Genomic DNA, 15,322 nt, shown 5'->3' on the forward strand with positions numbered 1-15,322 from the left:
AAAAAATAAAATCCTACTTTCTTCTCAAAATTTCGATTCCTTCTTTTTGAAGTTATACATCTCAGGGAACCAGGTATTTATTTTCATTTGAGAAGATGGCCTCTTATGCTTTCCTTTCACTTATTATGTTGTTTTATTTTCCAAAAGTTCAACTACTGCACCTATGAGAGCCTATGCAAATCTATTCTTTCATATCATATTTTTTTATCATAATATTGAAATGTCAGTTGACAACATTTAGTTTGAAGATGACACATCAAGTCCTTTCTTGATGCATTCAGATATGGATTGGTAATATTATTTATTGTTGTAGAACATGAAAACTAAAAGGCTTAAAGCATCAATATTTATGGTATCATCGTTTACTAGTGGTTTAGAACCTAGGCATGCTTCAGGAACATGAGCATGCTTCAGATAGGTGACTCAATCATTTCATCAAAAATTCAGAGACGGGAGTTCAGGTAAGCCTGCTCAGAGGTGGGGGTATCTGAATCTCCCAGCCACATAGCTGTGGCTGGTCCAGGCTTCTTGCTGGGGATCCTAGATCCCTGTGTACCACTGCGAAGAGGTGGGCAAATCCTGGGCTTGTGCAAGCCCAAGGTTCGAGAATTTCCTCTGCTCATGACAATCATGCTGTAGGTAGATCTCAGATGGCTCTAGGCATGCTCAGGATCATGGTTCTGCCCACTGCCACCATGTTGGTGAGCAGAATCCAGGTAAGTTTGCTCAGAGGTGTGGGTGTCTGGCTCTCCCAGCCAGGTAACTGTGGCTGGGAGAATCCAGGCTGGATTCTGGACAGGTTTCCTGCTGGGGGTCTTAGCTTCCTGTCCGCCGCTGCCAAGTGGTGGGTGAATCCTGGGCTTACAGGGAGCTACAATGGAGCTGGGCATCACCTGCTGGCCACCTGGAGGTGAGCCCTGGGTTCTTAGGGGTCTGGAATTATTGCTTATGGACATCCATTGATAAGGACACAATATGTGTAGGTGAGGAATGAATCTTGAGAGACACTCAGTGACGGGGCCACTGTACTTGGAGGTAAGCGAGGGCACTGAGATCTGGTGGTTTGGAAGGGAGAAATTAGAAGATCTGTAAGGGTCAGACTCATGCACCAGCCCACATAGGAATCCAGAGTTGAGCTTGTTAGCATGGAACATTGCTGACCACCACATGTCAGTCCATGCAAAAGCAAGGGCTGGGGGCCTGTCTAGCAGGACTAGATCCCAGTACCTGACTGAATGTTGGTCACATTAGACACTAACCAGTACGTGAGAGAACCAGGTATGGTGGTAGATTCTGTCAGGGGTATGTGGGCCAAACCCTGTGCAAATGCCAAATCCACTGGTTAGCTCAAAAGCTGGGGTGGGTATGAGCTGAGCTAGGTGTGACCATGGAACCTGCCAACACTCACAGGTACAGGGACTGGTCAGGTCTAGGCTATAAGCATCCACATGTGCATCCTGAAGCAGGGTGTGGGGTGGGCCAGGCAGCAACATTCACCAACTCATAATAGGCCAAGATGAAGGAGCAGGTTATGCTGGGCAAGGGCTTAGCATCCACTGGCATGCATGAGATCTGGATCTGGGAGTAGGCCGAGTGGACAGAACAAACTGATCAACTATCCCAGCCATGGGTTGGTAGTGAATAACTGGGCAAACTGAAACTCTAAGGTGGACTATGTCAGGCACATTATGCTTGGACTGGTGAGATCAGCTGTAATTCAGAACTGTTGAACTTTTGAAACCTCTTGAGCAGGACCCTTACAGCATGCCCTACATCAGGACCCCTGGGGTGGTGTTGGGTGCTTGTCCTCCAACCCAGGGTACAGAAGCATTTGGGAGGCTGGGTGTGGCTTCTCTCCTTGTCTCTCCCTTCCCCTAGATTCAAGAAGGAAAAACAGAGAACGTAGAAATGGTGATCTCACCCACCTTCCTGAAGCCCTTGGCCCTAATTTCCCTAATCAATTATGTAAAAATCATCAAAAATAAAAAATGATTAATAATTTTAAAAACTCAAGAGAGGAGCATGCTTCAAGTCTTTATTGGCTGTTGACTGAATGTAGCACTTCGTGCCCTCACAGTCTCTTCATATATTGCTTACAACTTGGCAGTCAGCTTCCCACAGAGCAAGACACCAGATAATGAGACAAAGCATCCAAAATGAAACACATGGGTTTTATGCTTTTTTTTTTAAACCAATAACCTAGATATTTTCATTACTAATACTGTTAACTTAGAATCTAGAGGGCCTAATTAGAGTAGCTCATGGCATTCTAACAGTGGTGAAAGACATTAAACAGGGACATTCCCAGTGAAAACATTCTTGATCCTTTCCTGGGGAATACTGTGTTACCCATTACTACACAATCTCAACTTTTTCTCTTTACTTGTGCTTGAAGTTTAGCAATGGAATCCTACTTGTTTTTATTTGAAGTTGCTCACTATCTCAAGTCCCGTCTACTTACCAAACGTTTCCAATGTGGAAATTTTCACCTATCAATTCTCAGCTGCTGAACCCGTGTTATCTCCCCATTGCTTATACAGTTTGGTCAAAAATTTTTAAATAAAATCAAAGCAATCTATGAACTGGTTTCATCTATATTGTCCAATTTTTCTAGTGCTCATAAACTTTATAGTGTCCTTAAGCCATTGTGCATATCATCTTCTACACATATCATACAATCACCCATTTCTTTCTTTTTTTTAAGATTTATTTTTATTAGAAAGGCAGATGTACAGAAAGGAGAGACAGAGAGAAAAATCTTTCATTTCCTAGTTCACTCCCCAAGTTGTTGAAATGGCTGGTGTTGAGCTGATCCAAAGCCTTAAGTCAGGAGCTTCTTTCAGGTCTCCCAATCGGGTACATGGTCCCAAGGCCATCCTGAACTGCTTTCCCAGACCATAAGCATGTAGCTGGATGAGAAGTGAAACTGCCAGGACATGAACTGGGCACATATGGGATCCTGGTGGTTGCAAGTGAGAATTTGCCGCTGAGCCAACACACAAGGCCCAACAATTCATCTCTTAGATTCATGTATATTGCTTATGTAATTTTGAAAGTTTCCATTTCTGTCAGATCATTTCCTATCCTTCCATTAAGGACAAAGTTGAGAGTCTCTTCTTTGATGAACTATTACCAGAGTTAGCATTGCCTTACAATCTTTTTCTTCTCTAAATATTCACTGTAGAAATCTTAACCTGTTGCATTTAACATCAGTCATATATGCTTGGGTATTAAACCTAAGCATGAATATGTTAAACAACCACCAAAACTAGTATCTGTTGCACTTGTGGACAACACAGACACATATTCAAACACACACACAAAGGTTTATCAACAGGCTCAACAAATTAGTAATTCTACAGAAATTTATACTACCAAGAGCTGCAATTACTGTTTTGTTCATTAATGATCTGGCTGATATTGTTCTGTGTTTGATAAGACCCAATGGTGTTCAAAAATTCTACATTGCTTGATCAACTTTACCAATGAAATTTTTTCTCAACATTTGGTGATATTATGCTTTCTACTGGTTTACTCTAATGACAACTTCACCATATACTTTGGACCCTAGTTATTCTGAAATTCTCTTACAGATTTTCTACCACAATCTAGAGGTTTATGGTAGCAATATAAAATACTCAGTAAACACACTCCATAATTTATTATGTTTATTGACTGTCAGTCTCCTCTGCCTAGCTGCATGTTCTACAAGGAAAATGGTATTACTTTTTTTGTTTATTTATGTATCCGAACCGCATTTAATACTCTTTTAAGTAATCAGTAAGTATTTGTAAATATTCAGAAAATATAAGGTGTCAGTGAATATTCATTTCCCTCAGTAATAATTAACTACATGAGTGGGTAAATCAATTGCAATTCAGTGACACAATGGGCACATTTCACTATAGAGCATTAGTTTGGGGGCTGGCACAGTGGCTCAACAGTCTAATCTTTTACCTTTAGGTTGTGGTATCTCATGTGGGTACAAGTTTGTATTCTGGCTGCTGCGTTTTCCATCCAGCTCCCTGTTTATGGTCTGAAAAGCACTGGATGGCTCAAGTGCTTGAGGCCCTGTAAACATGTTGGAGACCCAGACCCAGAAGAGGCACCTGGCTCCTGGTTTTGGATCAGCTTAGTTCTGGACATGGCAGCCATTTGGAGAGTGAACCAGGGGATGGAAAATCTTTATATCTCTCCTTCTCTCTGGTATAATGAGCATGAGGCAAATATGGAGAGTGCAAGTGAACAAAAAAGTAGCACCTTGTTTTGTACAAACTAGCAACTAAGTTTCTCAGAAGTACTCCAATTTATATCCCTTTTCCGTGTAATAGCACTTATCTCACTCAAGTTAGTGCATAATAATATGTTTTACAGTATAACAGAATTCCTAAGTTTTCGATGATATTACAACACTTTGGCTACTTCTGCCATCAGTAAAACAACACATGTAGGGAATGTATATTGTCAAAGAAGCTAGTAATTAGTTGCTTGGTGAGCAAAACAAAGATGAGATAAAATAGTTATTATTTAAAAGATGCATTTATTTTAAAGTCAGAGTGACAGACGGAAGAAGAGAGTAGAAGAGAAGGACAGAAGAGAAGAAACAGAGAGAGAGGTAGAGAGGAAAGGAGGAAGGGAGAAGGAGAGAAAGAACAAATTTTCCAACTGCTGGCTTATCAGGCTAGAGCGAGAAGCTAATAATACCATCCTGGCCCTTCACCTGAGTGGCAGGAGCCCAAAGATTTGGCCATCTCACACTGCCTTCCCAGGGCTATTAGCAGAGAGCTGGCTGAGAAATGGAGCATTTTGGACTCTAGCCAAAACTCCAGAATGGTATGCTGGGATTGCAAGCAATGGATTAATATGCAGCATCAAACTAGCATCCACATGAAGTGGTTTGGAAACAAGTATTAACCAAATCAATATAAATTTTTATCTCAATGATCAAATAAGCATGTCTCTGTAAAAGCATGATCAATTTTAGATTCTTCGAACTACCTCTATTTTGTGCCTAATGTTTTCCATTTAAATTATTTCATAGACTTTTCTACACAGTATAAAATGCAAGCAGTAAAAATACATTAGTACAAATTATTATTGCCATCAAATTGGGAGTTTATACGCACATTATTTTAAATATATTTTGGAAATGTCCTAAATATTTTTCTGCGTGAACTTCTTGATACTCTTTTGGTTCTGTACAATGATATACAATGAACAGCAATATTTGGAGACCTTATTGTCTCAAGGATCTCAAGGATCAGTGCTGTGTCACAACTGAATTTTAAGGGTTTTTTTTTTCCTAAGCATTCCCAATTGTGACAATTTAGTAAAACAAGAGAGGTACAATTAAAATTAAAGCACTCCACAACACATATATTGCTACTGCATTTGACCATTACTTTGAATACTCTTGTACGACTGAAATTTGATCAACCAGAACTAAGAAACTATACTTTCAAATTTTATTTCTCCAGAATATCAATTATAGTAATACTAAGTATTTAAAAGTTACATGCTAGTTGAATATAAATATTTTTGCTTTCACTTATGTTTTAAACCAGTTGTATTTTTTATAAAAATCATGAATTCTGCTAATTTTAAAAAAGGAGAAAAAAGCAGGGTTAAAAAATTGGGGGCATTCTAAAGCTTAAATGGCATTCTAAAGATTAAGTGACATTCTAAAATTAAATAGAGTTGCAATACAGTAAAAAAAATGAACAAAAAAGTTTAATCCTATCAATAACAAAAATAGTAAGCTGGCTAAGGGGAGGCAGCTTATAAATCCTGAGCCATTCCAGGTACTGGAACACTGTAATTGCTTATAAAAGAAGCCATTGTAGAATTTATATGATGGCTAGTGGCTGTATCCTTGGTTTGCATGTGCCAGGATACCATAGGCATGTCAGTTAATGTCCCAGCTGATCCATTTCCTATCCAGCTCCCTGCTTGTGGCCTGGGAAAGCAGTGGAGAGGACAGCCGAAAGCCTTGGGTCCCTGCTCCCACATGGGAGGTCCGGAGGAGGTTCCTGTCTCCTGGCTTCATTTCAGCTTGGCTCTGGTCACTGAGGCCAATTGGGAAGTGAGTCAGTGGATGGAAGATCTTTCTCTATCTCTTTCTTTCTATGAATCTACCATTCTAACAAAAATAAAATAAATCATTAAAGAGAGAGAGAGAGAGAAAGAGAGAGAGAGCAGGTGGGCCTAAGCAGCAGCCTAGTGGTTAAAGTCCTTGCCTTGCATGTGCTGGGATCCTGGCTGCTCCATTTCCCATCCAGCTACCTGCCTGTGCCCTGGGAAAGCAGTAGAAGATGGCCCAAAGCCTTGGGATCATGCAGCCATATGGGAGACCTGGAAGAAGTTCCATGATGCTGGCTTCGGATCAGATCAGCTACAGCCATTGCAGCTGTTTGGGGAGTGAACCAAAGGATGCAAGATCTTTCTCTCTGTATCTCCTTCTCTCTGAATATCTGCCTTTCAATAAAAATAAATCTTTAAAACAGAAAGATACTATCCCATTTTGGTTGACAGGCAAACTGTTAACTACTCACTATCTACTTCACTACAAACAATAGCAAGGGCCTGGCCCAATGACTCAGTGGCTAAATCCTTGCCTTGACTGTGTCAGGATCCAATATGGGTGCCCAGTTAGTGTCCCAACCACTCTACTTCCCCTCCAGATCCCAGCTTGTAGCCTGGGAAAGCAGTAAAGAATGGCCCATATGCTTGGGACCCTGTGCTGGTGTGGGAGAGTTATGAAGAAGCTCCTGGATCCTAGCTGAGGAGACATAAAACCGATTATTCTATTCCTGGAAAGTCACAAATATAAGAGAACTTCAAAAGTTTTGTGGAAAATGCATATTGTGGAAAAAAAACATTACATGGATTCAGAAGAACATTTTTTACATCAAAATAACTCCTGTGAACTTGTCACAGTAAGTTTGAACAGGGTTTACTTTGAGGCAAAAAGGATTAAATTATTAATTTGAGAAAAGGTCTTAATAGATCAATATCAATTCTGCTTAATTTTGAACACCAAACTTATGGTTAAATTTGAGTGGGATAGAATCATGAAATTCATTGAAGCTTTGAAAAAGCTTTCAGGAACCGAACATGAGGTAAATCTGTAGCTTATAAATAGTTAACTAATTTCAAGAGGATGAAAAGATGTTGAAAATGAAATCTGCAGTAATTGACCATTTACATTTATTTGTCATGCACAAAATTAATTTTGAAGAGGATTGATGAGGAACAGTAGAAATAATACAAGAACTGCAACATCTCAATTGGTTCAGCTTACACAATTTTGACTGAAAAACTAATGTTGAGTAAACTCTCGTTCGATGAGTGCCAAAACTGTTGCACTGAGACCATCTTTCGACAAGAGCAGAGATTTTAGTGGGAATTTTGAACAAGTGGGATTAAGATCTTGAAGCCTTTCTTTGAAGAACTGCATGAGATGAAACATGCCTTTATGAGTATGACTCTGAAGACAAAGCACAGTCAAAGCAATGGCTCCCAAGGAAGTGAAAGTGATCAGCCCACTGGCTAAAAGTAGAAATCATTAACATACTCTTTTATTTTCATTGTTAGATGCTCAAGGCATTTTTGTTGCTGACTTTCTAGAGGACCAAAAAGCAATAACATCTTCCAAAAATGTGAGTGTTTTAATAAACCAGACAATACTTTAGCAGAAAATCTTAATACCAAAAGCATTGTTCAGTATTATACGATTCCATCAAACAACAAAACATGTGTATCTTAACAGTTCCTGAGGTGTGGAAAGCAGAATGGCTTAGAATGTCTATTCAGTCAAATAATAGGAGAAAATTCCCCAGAATTTGGGCAAAGATACAGGTATCCAAGTGCAGGAAGAATTTAGAACCCCAAAGAGAGATGATTTGAGAAGATCTTCACCATGTCATACTATATCTAGAATTAAAAAGTTTTAACATAAATGAAAAATGCTAAAATGTGTAAGACAGAATTGCTAAGTTACATTTAAAGGATATCCAATTAGAATTATAGCAGATTTCTCATCAGAAACTCTACTGACTAGGAGAAGATAGAGATATATAGTCTAAATCCTTGAAAAAAATTGTCATCTCAGAATACTGTAGCTAGTGAAGCTCTCACTTGCAAATGAATGTGAAATAAAGATTTTCCCAAATAAAATGTAAAGAATTAGTTGCTACCTGGTTAACCTTACAAAAGACAGAATGTACCACAAAAACAGAAAAAATTAGCATCATGAAAGAATGTTAAGGCAGAAAATCTCCTAATAATACACAAAGGAATTTCAAAATAAGCAATATGAATATTCATGGAAAAATGGAAAGATTAACTCATCACTCATCAATAATAACCTTAAAATACAAATTGGAAAGATAAATATTGACATACAAATGAAATTAACACTTCAATTAAGATAAGGCAGCATGAATCGATTAAATAGCAAGACCCATCTCTATTTACTGCCTACAAGAAACACAAAGACCGAAAATGAAAGAATGAAAAAATGTTTCATGAAAACAAATCAAAATGAGAAAAAGTAACTATCAAAAGTAGGTTTTAAAACAAAAACTGTTAAAAGAGACAAAGAAGGTCATTATGCAGTGACTAAGAGATGAAATCAACAGGCAGATGTGACTATAGTTCTATAGTATTAAATTCTACAGCAATCAGGTATATAAAGCAAATGCATGCATCTGCAACCAACTAATCTTTGACAAATGAACTAAAATTACCCTTTGAAGAAAGGAAAGTTTCTTAAACAATGATAATGCAAAAATTGGGGTTTCCATGCTACCAGCTGCCTAGCTGTGGCTGGCGGGATTTTGGTCAGCTTAGGCATATGACCTGGGATTTGCACCTACCAATTGTGCAGCTGCATCTGGTGGGATTTTGGGCAGCCTAGGCATGTGATTCTGGATTTCCATTCCACCAGCTGCATAGCTGTGGCCAGCTGGATCTTGGGTTGGGCAGCCAGGGTGCCAATGGCACCTGGTAAAGTCCTTGTGCCACCCAGTGATGAGCCCTGGGTATTTGGGGGTGTGGGCCTACATGTAGTTAGGGGATGCACAGGTGGGGGAGAATGGGGAACTGAGGGTTCATGTCCAGGTGAGAAATGCCTTTCTAGGGATTTCCATGGACAGAGCCATTGTACTAGCAGGTAAGCAAGAAGGGTGAGACTGAGCTGTTTGGACTGGGGAATGGCAGTTACTTTAAGGAACCTTAAGTCAGACTGAAGTACCAGCTCATTTGGGAAGCCTGATCTTGGGTAGTTAGCATTTACTATCACTAAATACCACTTACAGGCACAAAGCTAGGGGCAGGGGCCTGCCTGCCTGGCAGGGCTGGATCACAGTACCTACCAGTGAGAGTCAGAACAGGGAATCGGTAATGTGAGGCTGGGCCATGACACTAAACAGTATGTGAGTGAATCAGGTCTGGGGGCAGAATCTGTGGGAGGGTATGGATGCTCACCCCTGTAGAACAACAATCTCCATTGGCACATTCAAGAACTATGGCTTGGAACAGGTCTGGTTGGGAAGACACCCTGGCTGAGCTGTGGTTCCCACCATTGAGTGTGTGAGCTGGAATAGGGCAGCAGACTGTGCTGGCCATGGCTACAGTCTCCCTCAGCATGGGTGAGGACTGGTTCTGGGGAACACCAGACTAGGTTAGACTCCAAGCATCCACTGGTACTTGGGAGAGCCTGATTGCTGAACAATGTGAGAGCTGTGTCTGGTTGTGGACCAGATAAAGCTGGCCTGCACCCAATAGTAAGGGCCAGAATGGATGTGGGCCAGTTGGAAAGGGACACTGTTCCTGCCAGAACAAGACATGGACAAAGTCAATCTGGCAACACCCCATCAGTGTGCACAACATCTGCCACTGGAAGAAGACCTGATAGAGGAGCCTGGGGAACTCCTCTGAAAGGACACAGTCCTTGCAGATGAGTGCAAGAACCAGTCCTCCTCAGTGGAAAAGACTCTTGGATAACTGGGCCAGATCAACATGAAGAATGCGGCAGCCCATTGAGGCCTACTGAGGACATCTGGTTCCATGCCAGAAGAAGGAGGGCAGAACAAATTGGACAACTACCCCAGCCAAATCATAACAGCAAGTATCTGGGCAAATGGCAACGTTAAGGTAGACTATGTCAGCTAGTGTACATTGAAAGTGTTGCCTCATCCTTAGATCGGTGAGACTGACAACATTTCAGCAATATCAAAACCACCTGGGCAGAGCCCTCAAATTCTGTGTCACATCGGGACCCTGGATTGATACCGGGTGGCCAATAGCCATCCCCAGGTTTGGGCAGTTTGGAGGCTAGATATGGCTTCTCCCCTCCCCCTAGAAACAGGAAGAAGAAATAGAAAATTTGAAAACAATGATCACACCCACTTTTCCCTAACTCTTGATCCTTCCCACCCTAATCAGCCATGTAAACATAATTTAAAATTAAAAAAGAAACTAGCCCTACATATGCAGAAGTGGAAATAAGATCCCCTACCCTATTTCTTATTAAAAAATATCAAAACATAATGGACCAAGGGTCAAGATCTATGACATTACATCATCAAATTACTAGAGGAAAATCTGAAGAAATTATAAGACATTGGCATAAGAAAGAATACCTGGGTATGATCCTAAAAATACAAGCAATAAAACCAGTACAGATAAATGAGGTTACAATCAAGTTACAAAGCTGCTGCATGGCAAAGAAAACAATGAATAAAGCGAAGAGGCAATTGACAGAATAGAGAAAATATCTGAAAATAATTTATCTAATAATGTATTAATATCCAGAATATACCAGAACCTCAAGAAACTCAACAACCACCACCACCTAGCTAAGAAATGGGCAAGGGACATGAGCAGGTATTTTCAAAGGATGAAATACAAATAGCTAACAGACATATGGAGAAAAAAGATTCACAATCACTAGCGTTCAGGAGGAAAAAAATAAAAATAATAATGAAGCATCATCCCAGCACTATTAGAATCCTAGGGTATCACCCAAAACTCAAAAAATAAAAAATGCTGGTGAGGATGTGGAGAAAACGTTAGCAGGAAAGTAAACCTAGTATAGCTATTACGGAAGACAGTATGGATAACAGGTTTCATAGGATCGTGATCTCCAGAAGAGAAAGAAGTGAAAGAGTTCTTTGCTTGTCACGTTTTGTGTATAGATACTTTCAATGTATGATCTGAAGAGTGGATATCAAAATAAACTCAGTAGTCTCACCGAGTTGTGAAAATAAAGCTTAGCATTCATGAAGGCTGAAGCAATCTAACATTCATAAGTCAGTGTATTACAGAAGGCAGAGATGTATAATGAAATTATTCTGGAAAATGTCAGTGGATCGTCCTTGAATCTTTATCTCAGGTTAATACAGAATCACTAGAGGAAGCTGGTGCAACAATGCCTGAGGACCATGTCTAGATGTCAAAGATACATTTATGAAATGAAAGGGCAAACCACATATTGGGGAAGGGAAATTTGCCAAAAACAAATAAATAGACAGATTGATACATGAATAAATAAATAAAGGACCTATATGCAGAATATATGACAACTCTTATAACACAGAGACATCCAAATAAAAATAATACAAACATCTAGAAAAGAAAAGTCTGTTTTTCACAAAACTTAAAACTTACAGAGACATGCAGAAACATGCTACAGGTCACACTTGATCCAGGTCACACAGGCTATGGCTGACCTCTGACAGACAACACTGTAATGACACTATGAACTATTTTTAACTAACTGAGGTTTATAAAGTGTATACTTTCACAGTGTACATGAAATGTTCCTCGAGATAGACCATGTACAAGTCTCAAAACATTGCAAAAGATCGTCCAGAATGTTTTGTCAAACTAGTTTTTAAATTAGAAATTAGTAATTATAAGGTAACTAGAAAAGCACAAGAAATTAGAAATTAACAATAACCCTCTGAATAACCCATACATTAAAGCAGAACTAAATTACAATGAATACTAGGAAATATTTAAGTTAGACCATAAAATATAACATATATAAATTTGTTGAGTATGACTGAAACAATACTTGGAGAAACTTATGGCTTTAAACAATCTCTGAAAAAAAGGGGAAGAGAATGATAAATGGGAAAAATATGAAGGAGTGGTGGTAAAGAATATATGAGAATTCTTTATGCTATTGTTATCACTGTTTTGCAAGTAAACATTAAAACAAAATAAAATATTCTCAGAAACTGCTGAATTTTGTGTTCAACTTGGTCATTTTTCAAAGATGAATGTGTGAAGCAAAATTAGATATGCAATATGCAATCAAGATACTGTACCACCTCTCTTGCCATTTCAAATTCCCAGAAAAGATTCTCAAAATAACAATAAAAAAGTTAAATTCTAGAAAAGCTATGAAGGGTGGCATTATTCAACTAGAAATTTAAGTAGCTACTGAAATATAGAAATCAAATAGGATAATATCTATGGGCATTTTGGGAAACCACAGGACCTAGAACAATTATTTAAACTCTTAGTACACACACAAGAGAAATTGTGATAAAATAATAAAATCACTTTTCAAATCAGAGCAGCTTTCTTTCAGAATAGTACATTGACTACTTCAGTCTTTCTTCTTTCCTGCAAAGATGTTTCCTCCACACTGTTTTTAATTTTGCTGCACAGTGAAATTATTTGATGAGCTTTAACAAAATAGTGAGTCAATCTTATTTAGTTTCAGAACAGAGGTCTGAGCATCAGATCTATGTTTGGTACTACAGACACAGAATGAACAAAGAAAAAATAAACTTGCTTTATGCAGCTTATTAATGTAGAATAAATGAGAATTTGGATTCTATGTAGACATTTGGCATGTTGCTCAAGAGAACTAAAGAAAGTTATAAAATACATGCAAGTAAATTAACATGCAAAATGGTCATAAAATTGAATATGTAATAAATATTTTGGGAAAATTATACAGGAGTAGAACCACTCTCATAACCAAAAAATTCCAAACATATTAAGAAATTAAATATGCAAATTAAAATGTATAAGGAAAATACAAGAGGGAATTTTTATTGTTTCAGGTAAATCTTGACAGATATGTCACAAAACCAAACCTCTTATAAAGAAACAATTTAAATAGAATGAAAATACATTCTAAGTCTTTTAGCAAAAGAACTAAAAGTGAGATTTGTACTATACATAGACAAAGTTCATAAAATCAATATAAAACATCATAGCAATTGAGAAAACATTATGTTAATCTACAAGTCAAATGTTATGTCAAGATCTTCAACATAATTTAAAATTCAGATTATTAATAACCTAATATATATTATTTCGACTGTTCCAATAATTTAAAAGATTACTTACCATCTGGCACATGTTCTTCGCTGTTTCTGTTCTTTTGCTTTATTGATTTTGCAGTTGTGTGTGTGCTACCATGTATGGTTATTGTGGAAAGTTTTTCTAGTTTCCAATGAGTCCAAAACCCTCTTGGTGGTTTTAAACCTTAATATAAAACAAACATTTAACAAAAGAAATTGAAATTTTGAAAATACATTTTAATTTGGCAAAGCATTTTATGATTAGTATAAATGGCATCCTACAGACAAAAACTACCACTTTTATTTATTTGTTTGTTTCCCCCATATTATTACAATAGTGTAGCCCTTCAGGAAGAGTTGCAAATCCAACATTCTGTTATTTAGTGTATCATGGCATTGTAGGTACGGACAACGGTTGATAGTGTAACATCCTATGTCAAGGTATATTTAATACTTTCATTGGGAATGCTTTTTTTATTTGGGAATAGACGTGTATACTGCAGCATGTCTTCTCTTCCTGGTACGCTAGTCTCTATTAGAAAGTTCATCTATGAGAATATATGAATATACATGTTTACACACACGCACACACGTATACATATCTTGTATTTTGTATATATATGTGTGTGTGCATCTTGCATTTTGCATAGATGTTGCCTTATATTCTTTATAAGATGTACAGGGTTCAAGACATCCTTTAACCATTCTAAACATCTGCATCTTCTGTAATTAAAATGAGAAAAATAAATTCCTTTCAGTACTTAATATATTTGTTAGTACCAGGAAAAGCACAGGAGCATAAGCTATTATTATCATCATTGTTACCCTCCAAAATACTGTCCATATTTTCCGAGTGGAGAATGATAAGTGAGGATTACCTGATAGATTAGGTAATCAAGTTAAATCCCCGAGATGTTTTTAGATAAGTTGTCACTGATTTAGAATGAGTTATCCCGAGACATACTATACAGAAGCCTTCTGTTTGATTCTCTAGAATTCTTATGGATAGATGGCTTATATTCTAAAACATTTTATAGCAATAGAAAATTTAATATATTGTAAAGTCAACAGATCAACTGACTGTCACTGCAGTCAATAAAAACAAAACAAAACAAAAAAGATGCACAGGATTAAATCAAGCAAAGAAGTTTCTGCACTGCAAAGTAACTATCACAAGTTAGGAGATAATAGAATGGTAGAAAACATTTGTCGATTATGCACCTCACAAAGGATTAATAGCAAGAATATATAAACAACTCAAGAAATCCAACAGAACAATTCTGTTAACAAATAAGAGACAGAAGTTACTGACACATGAGAAAATGCTCTGGATCTCCATCCAAATGACAAATGCTAAAACAAACAAACAAAAAATAAAACAAAGTATCTCACCCCCAGTTAAAATGGCTATTATCCAAAAACAAATACTGGCAAGGTCTTGGAGAAAAAGGAACTCAAAAACACTTTGAGGAGGAATTCAACTCAGTGCAGTCATGGAAATTAGTACGGAATTCTTCAAAAACTAAAAATGGACCTACCCTATAACCCAGCCATCACCCTTCTGAAATTAATTTCAAAGAAAATGAAGTCAGTACATGAAAGAATCATCTGCACCATGCTTATAGCTGTCCAATTTCCAATAGCAAAGATACAGAATTAACCTAGATGTCCATCAACACCCATAGAAGATTAGTAGCTGAATGAAGTGTGGAATATATATCCCCAATGCAATACTACAGACATAAAAACCAGTATTTTGACATTTGCAACAAAATGTATGAAACTGGAGATCATTAAGCTAAGTGAAATTAGAAAGACACAAACATTGTATGTCTTTTCTCAAATGTAGACTTTCATGATAGTACATATAAACTTTTTTCTTTTTAAGATTTATTAATTTTTTATTGGAAAGTCAGATATACAGAGAGGAGGAGAAACAGAGAGGATGATCTTTTGTCTGCTGAGTCACTCCCCAGCTGGCTGCAATGGCCTGAGCT

At 37.8% G+C, this 15,322-nt stretch overlaps 1 protein-coding gene across 1 annotated transcript in view; it reads right to left on the bottom strand.

The window, feature by feature from the left end:
• FAM227B (family with sequence similarity 227 member B) overlaps positions 1 to 15,322 on the bottom strand; it is a 127,522-nt gene that overhangs the window by 90,008 nt on the left and 22,192 nt on the right. Inside the window, exon 9 of the mRNA XM_040968448.1 lies at positions 13,372 to 13,509. Within this exon, the coding sequence (XP_040824382.1) occupies positions 13,372 to 13,509 (138 nt within the window). The remainder of the gene's footprint in view (positions 1 to 13,371; positions 13,510 to 15,322) is intronic.

The sequence above is a fragment of the Ochotona curzoniae genome, unplaced genomic scaffold (genome assembly GCF_017591425.1).
Source record: "Ochotona curzoniae isolate NIBS_2020 unplaced genomic scaffold, NIBS_Ocur_1.0 scaffold_4701, whole genome shotgun sequence".
In the NCBI taxonomy this organism is placed as follows: Eukaryota; Metazoa; Chordata; class Mammalia; order Lagomorpha; family Ochotonidae; genus Ochotona; species Ochotona curzoniae.